The 22,984-nt window shown below is 31.1% G+C and overlaps 1 protein-coding gene across 1 annotated transcript in view; it reads left to right on the top strand.

The window, feature by feature from the left end:
* The window catches only part of LOC125070067, a 45,301-nt gene that overhangs the window by 9,155 nt on the left and 13,162 nt on the right, over positions 1-22,984 (top strand). The window contains exons 2-3 of the mRNA XM_047679747.1: positions 19,690-19,913; positions 20,809-20,962. Of these exons, the coding sequence (XP_047535703.1) occupies positions 19,690-19,913; positions 20,809-20,962 (378 nt within the window). The remainder of the gene's footprint in view (positions 1-19,689; positions 19,914-20,808; positions 20,963-22,984) is intronic.

The following is a 22,984-nucleotide window of genomic DNA, read 5'->3' as shown; positions in this document are numbered from 1 at the left end:
TTCAGCAGTTCACTCGCCTCGTCAAGGTATCATGGATCCACAGATCCCTCTGTATGCTCGGCTGTTCCTGACATAACTTATTGTACACACTTCTTGTTGATTGAAAGAACGCTTTCATAAAGTTATGGAAAATCGGACATCAGTTTAAATTTTCAACACTTACATTTAGTAGTAAACCAGTCTTTAATCATGTTACTCAAACTATCATAGAAAAGGACTTTACCAGATTCGACGGGGTGACGGAGTTTGTTAAAAATTATCCACTGTTCAACAATCAGAGGGGGTAAAAGTTGCTCGCGAAAATCAATGCACATACGATGCGTGCCGTCTTTTTTCGTGGCTAAATGGATTCTCTTGCAATCTTTATGTTGAGGAATTCGCTGACACTTACCTCTACCTAAGAAAGGCGATACGTTCGAATATTTACTGATTGACATAATACCTTTTTTCTGTTGAAGTTACCGTTATAAAATATCCTGAAAACTTACGAATAACTTCGTGTAAATGTTGTAAATTATCATCAATAACTTTGGTTTTTAAGAGTATATTTCTATGAGACTCAACCGTAAACACATCAGTCACCTCATTGGAAACATGTTTTAAATATTGACGATCACGTACGAACGTATGTAGCTCATTCACGGCTAAGTACATCAGTGCCTATAATTACAGGACTGTTCATAAGTTCTGATGAAACTACGAATAATTCTACCTCTAATGTAATTTCATCAAACTCAATCGGTAAAGTGACATATTGAGTGATTTCTATTTCTTGTCCTCCTATACCTCTTAAAACAAGAAAACATGGTTTCCGAACACAATCAAAATGTTTCAGTAAAGACAAGGAAATTAGAGAAATAGTAGAACCGCTGTCAATTAAAATGTCTACAGGTACACCACATATAGCTGCTACTACCACATCATTATCGCTTGTATCTTTTTTTTCCATACAGAAGTTAACATTGTCCCTATTTCGTGTTTCTGACTTCAATTTACCAAATCATAAGGCATCAATTTTGCGTTAGTTACGGCAGCGCGTAATTGTGAATCTGTGATACCACAAATAATTATTGCAGACATAAATTCATCACTTTATCCCCGAACGATTCGGAGACGAAGTAACGAACGACGTGCATAATCCGCATAGGTGGGATAATTATTTGATTCCGTATTCATGACATCAAATAAAATATTTGCAGCGTCGGGTTTTTTTGGACATAATGGCTTAAATTCTCTCTTAAAATTACTCCAACTACGATCTGTTGTAACCCACTCATTAGGCCATAATCTAGCGTCACCTTTAAGACAATTCCCTATACGAGGGAGGCATTCATTATCACTCCATTTGTTAATAGCTATCGCGCGATCTACCTCATCGCACCAAACATCAATGTCATGAACACTGGGATCAAAGTTAGAAATATAAAATGAATGATTTACCAAAGTATTTATAGAACGAAATGCATCTACAATTCGCTCAGTGGTGGTCATTTCTGCATCAGTGATACCACTCACAGATTGAGTCCTCGAGGAAGACCCAGCGCCTGCCCCTTCTACATTCTTTGTCACCTGCGGCGTCCGTGTGCCAAGGTCCGAAGGTACCCGTGTAGTCGCGGCTTCCGACGTTGGCGATTGTTGCACATTATTACCTTCTAATTTATTTAGACGTTCAAGAATCAAATCCATCTGACGTCTAACATTACTAGAGGACTTGTCACGATGCCGGCCATGTCGACTTCGTCCTCTTTCTCGGCTACGTCTTTCACGCTTTTGGTCAGACATTATTAACAAAATACTAACAACGTTAGTATAACCATATAGCATAAAATCTGAAATCAAAAATCAAAGTAATCATCACACCTTTAAAGAGAAAAAATTTAAAAACGTTAAATTCAAAAAAATATATGAAGGCTATGAGCGTCCATGCGTGAGAAATATAAGAAAATGTCAGAAGGCGAGTCGGATAGGGCATAAACCCAATCCCACTTCTGATATAATCTATCATTCATCAAATATTGAAAAATTATACACAAGTAACAATTATATACAGCAAAATAACAAAAACATTAAAGAACTCATATCTTAAGCAACCGACTATTCTATTCTATCTCTTATGTCAACTAAATATGGCTGCCTCGCCGCGTGTGTCATATATTTTCTTATGCCACGTCGTCTGTCCGGTGACGTCACTTCCCAAGCCACGTCACTCAGTCTGCGTTCAACAATACATATAATATATAGTTCGGACTCAAACTCAACGGCTTCGCTAAGAGCTAGGTTCAGAAATTACCGAAAAATATAACGTAAAAAGCAGAATTTTACATAAAGCCTTCAATTTAGTTTTCTTTATTATGTATGTGGCTCAGAGGCAATCACGGCGGCTTAGGAAAAAGTGACAAATGCAATTCTTATATCTCTGCTGTGCTGCTCTCGAGGAAAGAAGGCGTTTACCGTGCATTGGGACATTTATTCATGTTACTTTTTATCTTTATATTTAGTCGAAATGAAAAAGAGCTGACGCGCCAAAATTGTGCTTTTGGGAAATGAGGTTTAATATTTTTACTTTGAATCTAATTCAAATAACTACCATTTTGACGCTCTAGCGTAAATAACAAAAGTAGTATTATTCGGGAAATATAACTGGAGGTATTTAAAAAAAAAAAACAAAAACTTTATTTTTTTTTTAAATTATAACAGTACACATAATTAATACAGTTTTAACTATAAGCAGATTCGACTTTGACAGTAACAGGCAGGCATTAACTAAATGTTCAAAACTACTAACAAATTGGTTTGGTCTGAAACTGCGCAAAAAGCAAAACAAAAAATTCAGTATTACATTGAAACATATTATGAACCCTGTTCTTGCTACACATTTTTTATATACTCACTAAATAATTTGTATTTAAGATCAAGTTTTCCTTGTTCATTATAATATTTATTTAAAATGAAATTTTACTACATCAACATACAGTTAAAAATAAATAAAATTCCCTTTTTTAAATAATATTCAGTTCATTTTCGTTCATTTTCGTTCATTTTTGCGTGAATAAGCATCATAATAAACATACAAACATTCACATTTATAACATTAGTAAGACATTATAAATGTAATTACTATTTTTTATTTAAGTAGTTTCTCGATTTTAGTAAGATATATATAAAAAAATTATATGTCAAGTACTCTAGAATATAATATAATTAGAATAGACAAACAGAATATAATGCCTTCATGTCAGTTATCTCGTTCGCACGTAGGTATTTGTAAAAGCATTATAATCACAGATAATAAATAACAAATTAGAGCTAAATAGAGTGTATTCAGTTATTTTAGTTTGAATCGATTAATCATTCACAATGTTAAATGTGAAAAAGATTTTTTTTTTTAATTATTGTTTTATTATTCAAACTATAATAGTTTGAATAATAAAACAATAATCTGTGATCATAAATTAATCTGCCAAGATAAATAATTGTAGCGTTATGTAAATACAATATTGCAATATTAGAAATTTGTTGCAACTTCATACTATAAAGTAACGATTTTTTTTTGCCTTTCTTTTTAAAGTCATTTTGGTTATATGAATACATATAATAAATTGAATTATATACACTTTATTTAAAATTATCATAGCGTTTTTTAATTTTATTTTATTTACCGAGAGTTATATCTATATATAGGTGGTTGCCACCCAAAAGTTAGTTAATTACCGCCAAACAGCAATGTTTGTTTTAATAAATTTTGTATTTTTTGTTTCGGTTTCATTACAAACACAAATTTTAATAATCTTATACATACCGTTACGTGTCGTGGTGCTTGGTAACACTTACCAGTAAATAATTTGGTCGTCTTCTTTTAAAAAAAAATAAATATTATTATTTGTACTTTATTTATAATATTTATATATATGTTCGTAACAAAAAATATATAACCTAATAAACAAATTGACTATACAAGTATTTGCACAAAACTATAAACTGCTACGGCGCGGCGAAGCGCGTTAAGAAACGAAGACACTTGAACTCGAACCGTTCATAAAATGTAGTAACTAACTTTAAGTGACACGCTATTTTAAATCATATAACTTCTTAATATTATAATCAATTTTATTGTGGTCAATGTCACATATCACTTTATGAAATTTGACGGTTGATTTACTTCAAATTTCAAATATAACTTGTTCTAGTAAACATCGTGGTAACAATATTAAAATATACCGATAAATATTATTAACATAACTAGAGTATAAACCGGCATAGCACGGATACAATTTACTGTTAAAAAAAATGATACGCTGATAATGAAAAGGTATGAATATAATTTAAGTATACACTATATCACTCAGGAATTTATAATTATTATTATAATAATAATAATTTATGAGTGATTTTTTTTAGAATTGTTTTATTCTTATATTTTAAAGATGTTATATAGGCGGGCAAGCAAATTGGCCACTTGATCGTTAGTGGTCACCACCGCCATATGGCGCTATAAGAAATATTAAAGTTTCTTTATATCACCAATGTGCCACCAACCTTGGGAACTAAGGATTTATGACTCTTGTGCTTGTAGTTACACTGGATCACTCACCCTTCAAACCGGAACACAACAATACAGAGTACTGCTCTTGGGCGGTAAAATATCTGATGAGTGGGTGGTACATCCCCAGACGAACTTCTACAAAGCCATACCACCAAGTGAATAATAAGTATTTCAGGGGAATACCCTCTAATAGGCAAAATTTGTTTGCTCATAGCATCAATTTTTTCCTATTTATTTTTAGTATAGATTTTCGCACGTCACTGTAGCCTTGTATTTTTTATTAGTTACCGATAAATCGATTCATGGTCATATTGATACTTTATGTACTTTACTAGAGGTAACGACCTAAATCTACCTTACTTAAATTTAAATTTTTAATGGTATATTCTATCGAATTAATATTCAAGAATTTTTATATTGGTCGTACATAAAAATCCTTAAATAAATAAATCTATATAAATCACTTTATGAGAAAATTGTTTCTATGATTATTATTTTTTTCGGATAGTACCTACAACACTATCTTTCCGTTTCACTATGATTTGACTTTTAGATCTAATCTCAAATCTAAATCTATATATATAAAAGCGAAATACCACTCCCGAAATCTCGGAAACGATAACATCTACAAACTTGAAATTTGGCAGATAGGTTCCTTATAGGATATAGAGATATCCGCTCAGAACGGATTTTACGAACCTCGGGGTAGAACGGAGCTTGGACGTTTGTATGAAATTCCTATGTTTTGGAAGTAAGAGACGTGAAATTTAAAATTTATACTCTATAAATGGTGTGAAGGTGTACTAATAATGTATGTTTAGAAATAAACCCCCTATTGTATTTGTATGAAATTCGAATGCTATTAAAGTTGAAGTAATAATGGCAGAAGGATTTTAAATGATATTTAATTATAAGGATTATTGAAATCAACTACTCACTATTATAAGGAGGGGTGTTTTATTATATTATTTTTTCCGAACAGGTGGTAGTGTTTAATTTGACCATCAATAAGAAAGCGTATTGCTTCTTTGTTTAATAAAGGAGTTTGAGTATAACAATGAAAAGTATTTTAGCGTGGACCGTGCGGACCGAGGCGTACACAATATTATGAATAAAGGCTTGTTTGTTTGTAATAGATAACATTACATTTGAATCTGTTGAACCGATTATCTAGCAATAACATTTTATTTTATTTCAGTAACAATAAGACTCACACAGCTACAAACTGAGAACTTCGAATAAATCCGTGGGCTCAGTTAGTACTATTATATAACAAAAGTTACATACTAATAATACATCATTTTAAGCATGTGATAACTTACAGTTAAAACAGTCTTAAAAACCCACCAATTTTTTTTTTGTACTATAACAATATGAAAGAAACTTCGATATTTGAAAACATTTTGCAGTACTACCAATATTCCAAAAACATCGTAAAATGAGCTTAACATTTTTTCTCACTATATGAGGATAATTCTAAATTCGAAATAACGCAAAGGATAAGAGATAGAAATCTTTCATTGGTTCTTATATCAAAAATAATATTAAGCGCTTTTAAGTTTTCACAATACCACCCCATATGAGACTATGTATAAAATTTGTATCTAAGGAAGCCAATATTTACGAGTATATTCAAGACGTAGATATGATGTATTTCGAGTTTCTAGTATTAGATCCCGTGCAGTCGCAAGATCGATGCGTCTTATCCATACCGGGTGACCTACATACGCCCCCGCAGTTCCTAGAAATTTCCACCGTTACATCGAAAGCTTGTAACGTTTGAAACTAGTTTCTTATCATTGACAGTGAATATAGACCTCATATTCAAATATATATATGTACCATAAAGTTTTAACTTAAACGTTTTGAAAAAGGTGATTTAAGTTTTTTTTTCAATGGGTACATAAATGTATTTTGGAATTAAATGTCTTCAAAATGGCACGTGTACTTGTGTTAGTTGAATAAAAACAAATTGCGATTGTATTTAAAAAATAAATTGTTAGAAGACGAATGCGCGAATTGGCTGCAGAGTTATCACCTTAGCCCGCAGTCCACAGACACTGAAATATGCATAAATTACTTCATTCACAGTCACTGTTCCATCAACGATGGTATCAAAGCCGTTATATCCCTCCTGTTTGTAATGACACTATAACAATTCACAATACGAAAAATTAATGTTTGATGATAGAATATCTGGTTGTAATTACAATAACGATTGATTTTTTTATTTTAACTAAGTAATTAATTTTTAGTTTATTTCATATAACACACTGGCGTTTCTTTTCAAGGCCATTGCGCCAACCTTGGCAGCCAAGGTGTTACGTCTCTTGTGCCTGTAGTTACACTGTCACACTTTAAACCGGAACGCAATAATATTAAGTTTTGCTATTTGGCGATAGAATTTGTGATGAGTTGGTGTTACATAATAAAACCGGTTTGCACAAAACCTTATTAGTAAACCTATCCTGCTACTGGAAAATTAATAAGGAATATCTTTATTATTGTCTCTATAGTTGTCAATTAATCCAATCACTTCCAATTTTTTTTTCTGACGTATTTCCTATATAACCTTTTTAGAGATCAATATGTGATTAATCCTACATAAAAGATTAACTCAAACAAGGTCACCCCTATTAATACGAATAAACAATACCTTGGACTGGTAGTTTAAAAATACGTCACACCGATGTTGTTAATTGCAATTCATTTGAAACACGATTAATTATAGTACAATCACCAACAATGACAAAATTGCTGCTAAATGATTACCTTAATTTAAATCGAAATGCTAATTTAAATACAAACTAATTACTTGGTTTCGCTAATAATTATCCGATTTATTTTGAATGTATGTGTGTATGTGTGACTAAAACTAAATTTGTTTCGTGAATATCTTTTTTTTTTATTTATATATTAACATACCGTAAAATTGAAAGGCAAATCGCTGTAAATTCTGAGAGCTGATATTTGCTTCAATATGAACTTTTCCGCATTTAGTTTAAGGCGAAAGCGGAACTCCAGTTTACCGCTTCGAGTTGCGGGGATGATGAAAATTTGTCCAATTCCATTTCAGCTTAAGCGTGTTTTGAAATTTTCTAGAATACAAGTACTGTAAACATAAACAACTATAAATTTTACAGTCAAAATATAATATTTACTATGAATACGTACTCAAATCTACTAGTGTACAAATTTATAATTCTATTTATGTTTTTTTAATTAATACACAAGAACCATATTTACAAAGACACAGTCAATTTATTCATAATAAAAAGAGTATCTTTAGCTTTTATTTAAATTTAATTCTAGGTTTGTGTGGGTCATTTCAAAATAGTTCCACACACCCGATTTATGTCATTACAATGTAATTTTCCATATTCAAATAATTTAAGAACATAGATTAAAAAGATACAAAATATTTTTCATGATTTAAGTATCGTCTGAGCATCACGTGTAATCAAACTGCTTGAATACTTCATATAATAAAGAGACATTAAAAAAAAATAATGTGTATTTGTAACTACATTGTGTAAATTAATTTCTTAAGCCATAACATTAAATAAAAAAAAAACTAGTTGTGTTCGTTTTTTGAATAAATTCATTCTTATAAAATGCTTATTATCAATCGAATATAAATTACCTTATATAAGATGGCTATTTTATTTTAAAGGTATTCGTTTATTTAATAATAATTATAGAATATTCACAGCCAACGTTTGTTATTTACGAGGATATATTTATTGAAATAATAGATGAACGTAACCAACATGTTGAATCGTATTCAAAAAATATAAAAACGACGGATGTAAGCAAACACATGTTGAATTATAATGAGTTCGCTATTATCTAGAATCTAGATAACAAGTTTATGTATTTGTACGGTTGCATGTATGGATATCTAAACATCTCATTTCATATCTGAATTCAAACTAGGTGTGCATAAAAGTAGACCATAAAGGATATACCTAAAAAGTTTCCATAACATATTAAGTACTACTTAGTAGCTAGTTGTGCTCCACGAATTCATTATCAAAATCGATATGTTATACTTCAATAAAGTATGACTGCTTCGTTGGTCTAGTGGCTCGATATAAGGCCACAGATCTCAAAGTTCTCGGTTCAAATCCCAGATCGGGCTGATAAAAAGTTATTATTTTATTAGTAAAAATTCTCAGCAACAGCCCTGAATATGGAAGTTCGAAGTATGTATACTATCGTTACTCGGAAAGCGCGTAAAGCCATTGGAACTGCATCTGAACTCTTTCCGGCCGTGTCGGATTTGCCGTCCCAACGGATTACGAGACTGAGTGAGTCATGATTGTTCCCTCTTGAGATTTACCGCCGTGACCATTGAAAAAAACTGGCAAAAGGAAGAGTAATTACCCTTTTACATATAAAAAAAACATAGGTAATGAATTACAATGAATCTTAAAGTATAATCTTAAATCAATGTGGTGCTAATCACGTTCAAACATACAAATTCTCTACCATTATAATATGAATGTTCTTCTGACTGATTAAGGCCCCGGCAGTCATCCTCAAGAGAGACCAGTCTATCGGGTTAGTACATGTGTGAGTGCACGAACACAACTGTAACATACTACTTATATATATATACTCTCGTAAGTCGATATATCAGATTTCCGGTCTCGTCAGACAGACCTAATAACACGAAAAACCCCGGATCTAGGCTAAACAAAAAAAATCGTTTTAATAACTCTAAAAATTATGTCATATAAAAACAAACAAAATATTTAATAAGAAGTTTTAAAGTAAATACGAACTGAAACAAACAAATAACAATATACACTCAAGGTACACAAGATCTGTAATATAATTACATTTTATCTCAAGACGTTATCTTCTTACAAAACATGAAATCTATCAATAATATTTGTGCATGATGTAGTCATGTTATTATTGATTAATCTACGACTAGATAGAGCGCTTCGAACGCAACAAAAGAAACGCCAGATATTAAACACTATTGTGAAGATATATTTGTGCATAACCGACTCCTAATCTTTTGTTATAGTAAACAAAAACGGAATGTTCCAATATATATATATATTTTTTCATTTACAAAACATCACCTATCGAATTTAAAATAAAAAATATACATTCTTAAAAGCATCTATGAATTTATTATGAATGTTGCAGTGTTGCCTGTATATAATTTCTTTTTGTAAATTTAATTTTCTTAGTGTAATTTAAATATTGAGATACATTTATCATAATTCTAACTCTATTAATTGTTTTTAAAAACATAATTAATCATCCATTGTAATGTTATCTACTTTTATAGACTTTCATTATATCAATACTTAATATAACAAATTCGCAACTAGCTCTGTCTCTTTTCGCTAGCCTGTTGCTCTTTCACGACCACACCACTTAACCGATTTTGATGTAGTTTTGTATGAACTTAAATGCCAGGAAAGGATATAGGCTCCTTTTATGCCTAACACCTGATAAATAATCCCTAAAGGGCGAGCAAAGGCGCGGGCGACAACTATTAACCCATAAATCTAAATTATTAATTTTGTGATATTCTCACGGAGACAAATTTACGAATGCTCATTTGTTTTTTACGTTTTGATGCAAAAAGAACATTGTTTATTTTTCAAATCGATTATGTCAAATAACATGAAGTCTTTTTGAACGTTAACAGCTGACTTGCTTATCTATATGGTACATTTATTCGTAAATATATCTCTTAAAACATCATTATTTAAAGATAAAAATGCAGAGCGATTATATTTATCACATTTAGGTGGTTATTAAATTATGATAACATGATTGATTCGTGTTTTTGTCGTATATAAACATGGATAAAATTTTTTTTAAAGATAATCTCTTGAAGCAAATTTATATGCTTTTTAATACAAATGTTTTTATATTTTCTATTCTATAGACAAATTTCATTCAGATTCGGATTGAAAAAAAAGTTTTTGATTCAGGTTTTAGACCAATTTAAAAAAAAAAAAAAACTGATAAATAAAAACAGACGTTCGTTACTAAAAAGCCACGAAGGTCGAAATATTACAGTACCTACTGGAGAAACATAGTGGGTCCTGACAGATTTGCGTCTGACCCGGGCAAATTTCTTCACCATATTTTCTATAAAAAGAAGAACGAGAATAATGGAGTTATTAAGAATATCTACATTTTATAATAAAATATTATCAGAATAATTTTGTTGAACATTGAGAAAGGACATTGTTGAAATTCTTAACCTCCTGTATGTTACTTTATTATTCGACTTACGATTCATCATCGAGATAATGTTGCTCAAATTATTCCCAGAAACTCGTATTTCGAGTAAAAAATTATTTCCGAAGTAAGTACTCTGATGTCTGAAGCCGTAGAGCAGCGACGCGCGGTATCTCACAAAGTTCCTCGATAAAATACAGATGCCATTAACAAGTCGATATTCCTGAATAGAAAACGTGCCACGCCTGTCCTGTACTTCGATTTACTTTTTTATTTACTCTTAAATATTTAATGAGTTTCTTAGAAGTGCAGGTAAGGGTACGCGCAGGCATCCCTGTGATTTTCGGGTTCATTGGACGTGGTTTTTTTTGACAAAGTGAAAGAAAGGCGTCGAATTGCGTAATTACATGGTTTTGTACCAGTTTTTTGGAATACGTCGCAACTTGAAACTCTTTATTGAAATGACTCTGCCCAATATTTAAAAGACTGCAATTTAACTTATAATATCCAGTATTATGTATATACCTTTAAAGTTTTATACAAAATGAACATAAGTATTTATAAAATTACAAACAAGATTTATTCATAATAGCATACAGTTTCCTTTAGAAACATTTTATCGTAAGACATGATGTAGATACATATATGTTTCTTTATTTTAAATATGAAAAAACTATTTACTCTCTATTGGTGATTTACTTTTACGATATTTTTCCATAGATATATGATAATAATTTAGTTAAAACAATGGTTGAAATATTGGTTACTATAAATCTAATAAGACATAAAATAAGGAAAATCACGATGTTCATCAAAATAACGTAGGATGCAACACCTTATAAATGCTGTATCGCCTATTTCTTCGAGTTGTACACAAATTACTGGTCGCTTTCTAGCGAATACAAATCATTGATGACAGAAAGAGATAATTCAATGTCCAACGATACGCTTGTCTAAATTATTATTACGATAATATATATAACTATGTCAGGCTTGCGTATTTTGAAATTAAACACAATTTCACACTAATGCGTTTCGCTTCCACTTAATTACTTGTTGAATGACTATTTTAACATTGTAATTTAGAAGTAATCTCTGTTCTATATCCATTGAACCGACACACTAATTGCACAAGGGTAGCTTACCCCACCGTATATCACAGAGCACGTCAGGTCATCTGTCCGGGTTATAAGCTAACGTACAATGATCATTGTTAACTCCAGATAACGATGTAATTCTAACCTAAGAAATTATATAAGCTTAAGTGACCCAGTGGATTCAACTCGAAACTTACAAGTGACATTAATTAAAATACAATTTTTTCTAGCTTTGAAATATATTGAAATAATTATAATGTAAATTAATTTTATACGAAAATTCTATCGACTCAACTTTGTTTGGATTAGGTTTAAAAGTATTTTTAGTAACAAGTAATAAAAGTCTTTTGAACAATATTTGTAATTGAATAATGAACTCGTAATCACAAGTTTAATTATTTATTCAAATGCTTTCCACAAAAGATGCGCTTAACGCTAATGCATTCTCAGTCCGCGTATATTAAAAAATATACGAAAAGTTCTCAATAGTCATTCGAAATAAAACAGATATATACCTACGTGTATTATACATATACACACATACATATTCTGTAATACTACATTACATACAAACATTAACGAAACGTATTAGAACTTTTATGCAAATATTTTGTCGAGGCTTTTCAATGAAGTCAAACCAAAATATCGACTACCTTCCCTAAAAAAATAAAAAAACAATTTCATAAAAATCTCACACATAAAAAAATAAAACCAAAACAATACAATTATTCTTTTAAATTCCTTTATTTGTTTCCATATATAATCCATATTGACAATATATCCTTTTACCTAGTATTATTAAAATGGAATTCATTAAACTAATATTATATCTATGATTTTTTAATTGTTGAGATGGAAAGTTGCGCTTAAGACATAATCAAAATGTGGTATATATTAAGTAATTATTCTACTTAGAACTTGCTGGTGGTATATAACTTTGTACACATACACAACACTAATCAGTTATTCTAGCGCCAAACGTCAATGCTATCACGCTGTGTTCCGGTTTGAAGGGCCAAGTAATTACAGATACAATACATATAACATCTTAGACACCTAGTATGGCAGTGCATCCACATATAAGGGATATGATATATATAATTATATATTTGTCACGGTGGCAATTTCTATGGACAGAGATGATTTCATATTTACAATCACGTGATAGAACAAATTAAAAATAAAGCCTTTTTGAATATTTTTTTTATTAATGTAATAGAAGACAAAACACTACTATACATACATTCGAATATACTCATACATAGACGTCCATGAAATAATCTAGAATATAAAACTCCTACTTTATATAACAGTCTAGCTATCTATGTGTGCTTACTCTCGTGATAGCCATCTCCTGACTCGCATCCCTTACTTAATCACATAATCGGCTACGGGCGAGCCACACGATGTGATCAAATAACTGATGCATTTTAGCAGAGCACATGATTTTGTAGCCTCTATATCACGTGTAGTGCTTTTTAATTTGGAATCATTATTTTGACGTTTTTGTATGAGTACTCTTTATTAGGGCTGATCATAATACGTTTATCTTTTAAAATGAACTGATTTATAAAAATAAGTATTATAACAGAGAGAATCCACCTTAATATATTATATCTACTAAACCTATTAATGTTTAGATTTAGATTTACCGAAATAAATATTTTTCTTTAAGTATTCTCTGAACGGAACACACCTACTCAAACATAACAACAACAGATAGAAATAGAGATCTCTCCTTTTTGAAAGTAATTTTAGATCAATACTTCTTCAATCTTCTTCTTTTTCAATTCAGTAGTTCTTCAATAAAGATAAAATATTATATAAATTTACTAATAGAATTTAATTGTAATAATAACAGACATAATAAAATAAATTACCAGCTCTTAATAATGATTAAAAGACAAGATAATTGTTATTGAAATGCCGTGTGAATTAAAACGATAAAAAAACAAAAAGTTTAAATAATGTTATTCAAAACCGTATATACCGTATAATAGAAAAATATAGAGAGAAAGAGATAGAGAGGGGGAGGGTTGGTAAGATCACCTGGAGCGGCCATAATGCTTTTTCCGTTCACGCCACGATTTCTAGTAGTAACTTACTTTTACGGGTGCTCCGACCAGTAAAAGTAAGTTTGTGGAAAATGTTTGGTGCATATTCCGCTAAACTATACTAATGCGTAATAAATGGCCGAAATACATCTATCGTATATAGGTTTTCTCACGACGTTTTCCTTCCGAACAGAGCTGAGCACCTGATAATTCAGAGGTTAGGTCGATTAGAACTCACACGTTCTAATCAAAGACCATCTTAACAAGACCTACGAGACATTTGTGTTAAAAAAATATACTAAACATTTAAGTATGTATATACATTTCATCGAACAAATTGTGCAACATTTGCACTGCATACAAATTATTTCAAGTTCGTAGAATCAACTCGCCGTCTCTGCGAATATTGTACAGAGAAATGTCAATCATAATATTAATAATAGTCGTCATGACTAATTAATAATGATTTTCTGTGAATAATAATTAGTGTTAGTAATAAAATGATGGACGGATATTATGTATACGGATGATATGTATATGTGTACATTGTGCTTAAGCTCTCGTGCTAATCAAAGCAGTATATAATTAAATTATAACTAAACTAGCGACCCGCTCCGGCTTTGCCCGGGTGCAATATTATTATACTACTATACTAAACATAATACAGAATGTCTTTATATACAACGTTCACAGCTTTTTTGGTCATTAGACAATAAGCAAATCCTATGTCCCTGAATTTAAAATCTGTAATATCTTCGAAAATATTCCTTTATATTACGTGCTATAAAGGGCCATGTTGATCTATATTAAATGCACAATGTATGTAAGGTACTTAATTGGATAAGGATTAATGGTATATTGCTTAAAATCACAAAATCGTAAATAAGCCATTATTTCTCGTAAAAGTAAATGATAAAAAATAGTTATTGTGAGTTATTCCTAAGAGATAGACATATACCTGCGGGAACTTTTTTGTAGACCGTTTTAATTTGTACAATACTGTAGAACACCATTTGATCTATCTCGTGTTTGCAATTTAAGCGCAAAAATGTGTTTATTTACGTCATCACATTAGAAACATTCGTTTGTCTACTATATTATGCATGTACATATAAAACTATCCCTCGAATCACCCTATCTATTAAAAAAAACCGCATCAAAATCCATTGCGTAGTTTTGAAGATCGAAGCATACATATGGACAGACGGACATCGAGAAGCGACTGTTTTATACTATGTAGTGATAAGTGATCAATATTTTAATATTTTATGTATAGTATTTTTGTACATATGTATGTATATATAATTTATTTATTTATTTTTACAATAGTATAAATAATGTTTATTTACATAAGAATTATTTACGAAAAGACCTTAAGTATATGCAAGTCAAAATTAAAAATAACTACTGTACAAACCATGACCGCGTGGAATGGTGGCAAGATTGCTAGTAACATATACCCGTTTAATAAAAATAAACATCTTATTTAATGATTATGATATTTACTATTTAAATTTTACTAATAAAATCCTTTTTATATATGTGGATTTTGTTGTGCAATAAGATATAATATTTAAATATATATTAAGTTGTATTATAGTTACTTTCGAAACATTTAACAAATGTAATGTTTAATTTGTTTTCAACAAAACTAAACAGTTATATAATACATTATATGAATATATTTTTGCAAGTTTATCTGTAACGACGTGCCCTATATTGTAACATACAGACAACGCTTAATTTACTTGTAAAATCGGGTGATTTATGAAATGAACCGCTGAACCGATTTAGATGAAATATTCTATGGAGATACTGTAAATCCAGGGAAAGGATATAGGCTACTTTTTTAATTAACCTTTCGGAGCTTAAAATGGATGCTGATGGTTTGTGTTATATAGGTAAAATTTTATAAATTTCGAGCGGAGAAACGCGAAGTTTCAGCTAGATTTTAAATAAAGAACGTCATTTGGTAAGCAAAATAATTATTATCTAAAAATACGTTATCACTTTATATTCGAAATTGGCTGAAAGTTAATAGGAACTACATTTAAAAAATAAAACAAACCTGACTTACAATCGTACTTCACTATATAGGAAAAAATTACATTAAGTGATTTGAACAAGGTATTACCACGGAATTCAATGATGCATTGGATCCATTTAATATCACCTACAATCATTCGTTCATTACCATTCATATATTCAATTCAAACAGATCAAGTGTACGCAGTTTTATTAGATAATAACAGGCAGAGATCTGTCGACGGGGTATTGGATTAACTTCCGACACTAATTGGTACGTGTCAGAACATTGTCATCGTTATGGACACCTTCTAGTTATGTTACAACAGTCTTGTTATTTATTGCATCATATCTGTGATATATGTGTGTATGTTTTCCTAATAAATGCAATGACTTTAATCAACGATAAATAAAATCATTTAATTATTTATGGTTGATTTTAAAGTATATTAATTAATAATGCCCAACGAAACAATTTAAAGATTCAGTGTTGCCAATTAAAATCGGACAGTTTCCCATTTCAATTAAATTTCGTAATTTAATTCAATCGCTTCAGACAGCAATGTAAATGTGAATTTTATTTTAAACACAACACATCATACGGGTGTTATTTTTATACGTGACAATAGATACATATTAATAATTAATAGAAAATATTAATTCACAAGTTAGGCCCATTCACTTTCACTGTACACGAACAACTGCTCTGACTAGTCAATGTAATAAATTGAATAATACAGCTAACTTAGAACTGGTCCCGGCTTCGAATTAGTCTAAGTGTTTTGAGCCCCATTGGCTCTGAGATATAGAGACACTTTTAAACGCAATTTTAAAGAAATGCAAGTGTTCAGCGGACGTTCTTAACGGAAACTAAAATGTACGCAGAACATATTATGGTGCACAATTGTGCTCAAATACATGTGCACTCTTTATTCCCTCACTTTATAGATTAAAAGAACGGAACATATTTTTTTTTAAAAGAACAACTTCCTTTACAAGGAATTAATAGTCCTATTTTTCAACAACTAATTCCTATTTACCTTTTAAATATGTAAAAAGCTCGTATTAGAAGCGGGGGCGACAACAGCAAAAGGAGTCGGGTCATTCTCGCGATTTACATATATATCACTAGGCGGCCCGTAAACAATTGCGCTATTGTTACTTTTTTAAACTAAAGTCATTACGTAAATTCCGAGGCATATTAAAAATCCAATAATGATTTCCACACTCAACTGGTATGTTAATCTCCTCAGGACTTGCAGCCTAATTATAAACTGTTCACTACAACGAGGTGACTATATAATAAGTTATATACGAGATAGTAACAGAAAAGTTGCGATGGAATTGTATCATTTGAACGGAATTTGTCATGTTTAATTGTGAGCATTCATACGGTCACTACATCGAGCTGAGCCATTCGCTGCGAGCTCCGCGTGCTTCACGATGGAATCCCTTTGAGTGTTACGTTACAAGTCGGTACAGTCGACGTTTAGTTGCGAGAACTCCCACATAACACTTTGAAGCTCTATCTAATATCTATTTAATGATCACGAACCGAGACAGTTCAATGTATAGAAAAGGTGGATCGCGAGATTTCATCGCACTTTTCTGGCTTAGTATTTAAAAATATAATTGAAATACCTATATTTATTAAGCAACACTTCGACGTCAACAGTTCCACGGTGCGGTAACGTGCCACGCTACGTTGCCGCTTCGTGCTAGCACGGTACGGCAATATCGCCGTGGAGCGGTGCGTCACGTCGTCGTAAGCCATCGGTGTAAGCCGACATAGTGACGTGTAGATGTGGACAGGCCCTAAAAACCTTGGGAAATGGCAGAGACCAAGAGCAAGACATATTCTTAATAATATCGCAATACACAAAGTTGTACATAAAGACTTGTACAAGATCGCAGATCCCGAAGATTCAAACGCCTGGTCGGATCAATAAAAAGTTATTGAGTATTTGTGTCGAAAACTTCTCACTAGAAGTTCGGTGTCTGAGAATTCGAAATGTAAGGGACATTTCGAACTTGGAAAATACGTAAAGCCGTTAGTCGTGTGATGTACTCTTTCCGATCTTGTCGGGATTGCCATCGTATGTGATTGTGAGAATGAGGCTATAGAGAGAGCACTGGCATTTTTTCGCACACACATCTGCACTACAATACAAACTGCGTAGTTGGTTAACCTCCCTTGAAAAATACCTCCTTGACCGAAATCTCGTCACGATACTTAAAAAAAAGCGTGCAACTCGTTGATTTCCATGCCTGATGCCGTTGATAAATAATAATTGAACTAAATTACAGAATAACTGCTGAATTATTTACTAGTTATTTTTCTTAGAACCTACCAATTTTTAATATAATGATAAATTAAAAATCTCTAAGTAATAAATCTTTAAAAAACTACTATACAAATGTAAGGTCGTAAGAGCCTACTGAAGTACAGCATTTTTTGATTTTGTTTACATTTTGCCAAAGTCAAAGTCAAAGTCAAAAATCTTTATTCAATATAGAAGTGTTTGCACTTGCTTATTGATTGTCAAAAATCTACCACCGGTTCGGAATTTAGCACCTCGGACCTGAGAAGAACCGGCGAAAGAAACTCAGCGGGATATATTTTTTTTATTTTTTTTAACCATTTTCCATGTAGGTACAATGATAAGTATATTTTAGTTGTTTGAAACAGCCTGGAGGCGATCATTTCATTCCCAAGGTGTGCAGTCAACTAAAAAGTCATTAGTGTTGTAATATCCTTTAGCACACAAACGCTCTTTAACGACTCTTTTGAATTTTATAATTGAATAATTTTGAACGTTTTCTGGGATCCTGTTGTAAAAACGTATACATTGCCCCAAAAAAGAGTTACTAACCCTGTGTAATCGGGTACTTGGAGTAACAAGTTTATTCTTGTTCCTAGTGTTAATAGAATGTACGTCACAATTTCTGGGAAAATCATTTATGTTTTTGCGTACATACATAACATTATCAAAAACAAATTGAGAAGCGACAGTCATTATTTTATTATTATTATTTTATTTGCCATAGTTGCCTTTGTTTAAATTAATTGCTCACTTGACAATTTCTCTCATAGTCAAATTAACTCATTTATGCGAGTAATAAATATTACATTGCTTTAATGTATTCAGTTTAGAAGAATTTCATAATGAGTTCCTTTGTGTCCTCGCCATGATTGCATCAAATACGCTTTATCACGAAGTCGACAATCTAATTATATTTTTAAAACCATTTCATATTCAATTACCTTTGTGTTAATTTAGCTTTTCATCTATTACAATGTTTTACTAAATATTACATAGAAATTAATTTGTAAATTCTATTGATAGTTATTATTTCAACTCTAGTACTTTCAATTAACTTATATAAATCGTACATACATTATCACTCGTCACTATTGCATCGCCAAACTGCTGTGCTTAGTGTGTGAATGGTGCGTTTCGATTTAAATCGTGAGCGAGCTAGTATAATTACATGCTCGGGGACATAGCAACTTAAGTACCATAAGGTTTTATGGTTGTTTGTTTGAAATAGTAAATATTTCTTACATACGTAAATAAAAACGAAAACAGTAAAAATATATTGCATATCTCAAACGTGAATTGGCGTGCTAGCGCTATGTTATCGTCATTAAACAAAAAACGGGATTCATTTACTTTTAATTTTTGCCGTATTATTCGCAGATAATAATATACTATATTACTATATCTAATAATGTATTGTTTAACAATTCCAGACGCGACTTTCTCATATAGCAGCTATTCTCGCGGTAGTCGCACTGTCTTCAAGCAGTATCGTCAAATCCCCCAGCAACGATGGAAAAAATTTCGAACTTTTAATACTCCATAACAATGACATGCATGCGAGATTCGAACAGACGTCACAGCTCAGCGGCGCCTGCACTGTCGCTGATAGGGAAGCTGGAAAATGTTACGGTGGCTTCCCAAGAGTCGCACACGTGTGAGTAATTATATTAATTAAAACTATCGATACATGTATATATTACTACGCGTCACAAATACGTAAATATTTTATCTATCTTTAATCATAAATGAGGAGAAGTTTCTTTGTAATGGGTAGCTTAAAAACTACTAAGCCCATATCTAAAAATTATACCACAAGAACAAGGTAAAAATGTATACTAAAATCTATTTCAATACGCCTGTATTGAAAAAGATTTTAATATACAATATTATTTGTTTTATGAAGTTCTTCTTGTGTACACCTATTTCTGTAAAGATACATATACATCTATTCATTCTTATGTAGCTGTAGCTGCCTCGTTGGTCTACTCAGTAGCTCATAAGGCTATAGATACCGAAGATCTTGATTTAATGCCGGCCAGTATAACGTAATTGCTTATTATGTCAATTACAATCGTCAAGTAAGGAAAAAGCGTTATGCTTCCGCCAGACGACCTTTCCTTCTCTTTTTCTTTCTCTCTGTCTCTTTCTATTGTATACAATTTTATATCAAATTATTTAAACTTGTTTTTTGTCAAAATCTTTATCCAATATAGAAGTATTACACTTATTGATTGTCAATAAAATCTGTCACCGGTTTGTTCGGTAGAAGAACCAGCGAAAGAATTGGTTTTTTTTTTTTTAACTCAAATTTATATATAATGGCCATCGTTTCGTTCCCAACATCTTAAACGGCTACATATCTATACAATTATATTATCTTTTTTTTTTAAATCTTATTGTATCATTTCTTACTGTTTAATTTTTTTCCGAAATTGCAAACCTTATACATAATAAAATAAAAAAAATAGTACACTACACATATTAATATACTCAATAACAAAATTAATTGTAAGAAAAATATTATTAAAATTAAATCGAAATCATTTCAGAGTAAAAGAAGCAAGAAAAGCAGCTGCTTCTGGAGAGGGCCCACCAGTCCTGTACCTTAACGCCGGAGACACTTACACAGGAACCGCCTGGTTCACTATCTATAAATGGAAAGTTGCTGCTGAATTCCTTAACGCTTTACAGCCTGATGCCGTTGTGAGTATACAAGAAAATAATTTACGTTTGATTTACAATTTTAGCTATGACATAGATTGTTGTTGCACCGTCTTTACATTATAGCAACAGAATCATAATATACAGTCACACACAAACTTTTTATTTTATAATTGTGCTTCAAGCACAAAATATTCTGCCAATGTGATATTTAGTTTATTTTTTAAATGGATTAAAAAAATTAAAATCTGCGGAAATATAAGTAATATTCTATTTTTATGTAATACATTTGGCTGTTTCTGAAGGATTTCATTATAATTATTATACAATTATTTTGTACTGTGTTGCGGCTTATTACGTCTCGTGTTACGCATGACGTGTTACTGGAGACAATACGAAATGTCCACATTATCATGCTAAGATGTGGCGTGTTGACAAAGCCTGCACATACATACATATACGTATCCAAAGCCTTGTCTGATTGTTCCTGCGTGTAACGCTTTGTTGTATTTGCCACTTACTGTTAATTATGGACCAATATTATTTCATTATATAGGAATACGTTATCGAAAATATATGTATTTTTATTTGATATAAGTAATAAAAAGTAAAAATTTAATTAACGGAAACTCATATCTTGTATAAGAATTGTGATTGATTACTTGTTTTAAAATAATTTAACACTCATAAAATACATATATCAAGTAACTATAATTATATAAAATCAAATAATACTAAATATAATTCTAAAGGAAAAATTCCAACGAAAATATCCGTTTCAAACTTTAAAGAGAAGAAATTAAATTAAATAAAAGTACGTCAAACAATTTAATGAAGCGCGGCGAAACTGCAGTAAAATAACAAAGAAAATTATCGTGAATAATCATGTATTATCTATCACGGCTTCGATTACGACAGGTCGTTAAATTGAGGCAAACCTCCGTAGCGCTGGCTCCAACGTATTATTTCGCATTGAACGAGAAATCGCTTATTGGACAAAACTTGATTGTATGGTCAAGTATTAGTTTTTATTATGTTACTATTTGATTTAACAAAAATATATATTTAGTGAATTTAATTAATTTAACGGTTTTTGTTGAAATTTATAGGTAATTAATTATACTACAATCGATGAATTTTTAAGTCGTTACGTTCGATATAATCATCCCAATTATTAAAAGTAGCATATAATAAATTAAAATAATTTCTGCAGGACGATTTTCCAAAAATGAACAAAACTAAATTCAAAACAGAAATACCATATATTTTATAACGTTGCTCTTGAAATTAATTATTCAGTTTTAATAATGAGTAAATTAATGTTTATAACTACCAAAAATTCACACGCAGAATTCAATTCAACGCAATTTCACGCAAAAAGCAGAGAACATTTCAGAACTAATAAAGTTCCGGAACACAAAGCTGGAATAAGTCAATCAACAAATGGAGTGGCATTTTCATAGCAAAATTTTCTATCGTTGACAGCGTAGCGGAGTTATATTTAATATTACAGGCTATGTACTACATAGGACGTTATATACTGTGGAAAATCAATACTTGTTGCGTCACGTCCGGTTACATAATGTGAAATGACACTGGCTCTACGTAATGTGTTTGAGTGTGTTGCCTTTATTGGGCAATCGTGATCCCGTCAAGTTTACACATATATACATAGTCTGTACTGCTTTTGTCTTATGTTTCGTCCTTTGCATTGTTGAGTTTGGTTTATAGTTTGAATGCTTATATCAAATATTAGACTACAATGGTACTTAAGTGATAAGACAAAGAACACCACATATTAATCAACGCGGACGAAACCAGAAACAGAAATAACTATATCGAAAGGTAAATGACTTATAAGTAAGTGCAATGAAATGAGAGAAGTTTTAAATATATTAACACAAAATTATTACATATAGTTATAACAAAGGTCTTGCTTGAAACAAATATATAATTATGCTATGTGCCTTGTGCTTGTTATGTGTTGCAAATTGTTGGCTTTGGGTGATGGTTTTGTTTTCATCATAATATTTTCCAATGAAAATGAGCAATTATTCGGGCTTA

Source organism: Vanessa atalanta, chromosome 16, assembly GCF_905147765.1.
Source record: "Vanessa atalanta chromosome 16, ilVanAtal1.2, whole genome shotgun sequence".
Taxonomy (NCBI): domain Eukaryota; kingdom Metazoa; phylum Arthropoda; class Insecta; order Lepidoptera; family Nymphalidae; genus Vanessa; species Vanessa atalanta.
This window is presented reverse-complemented; position numbering and strand designations above follow the sequence as displayed.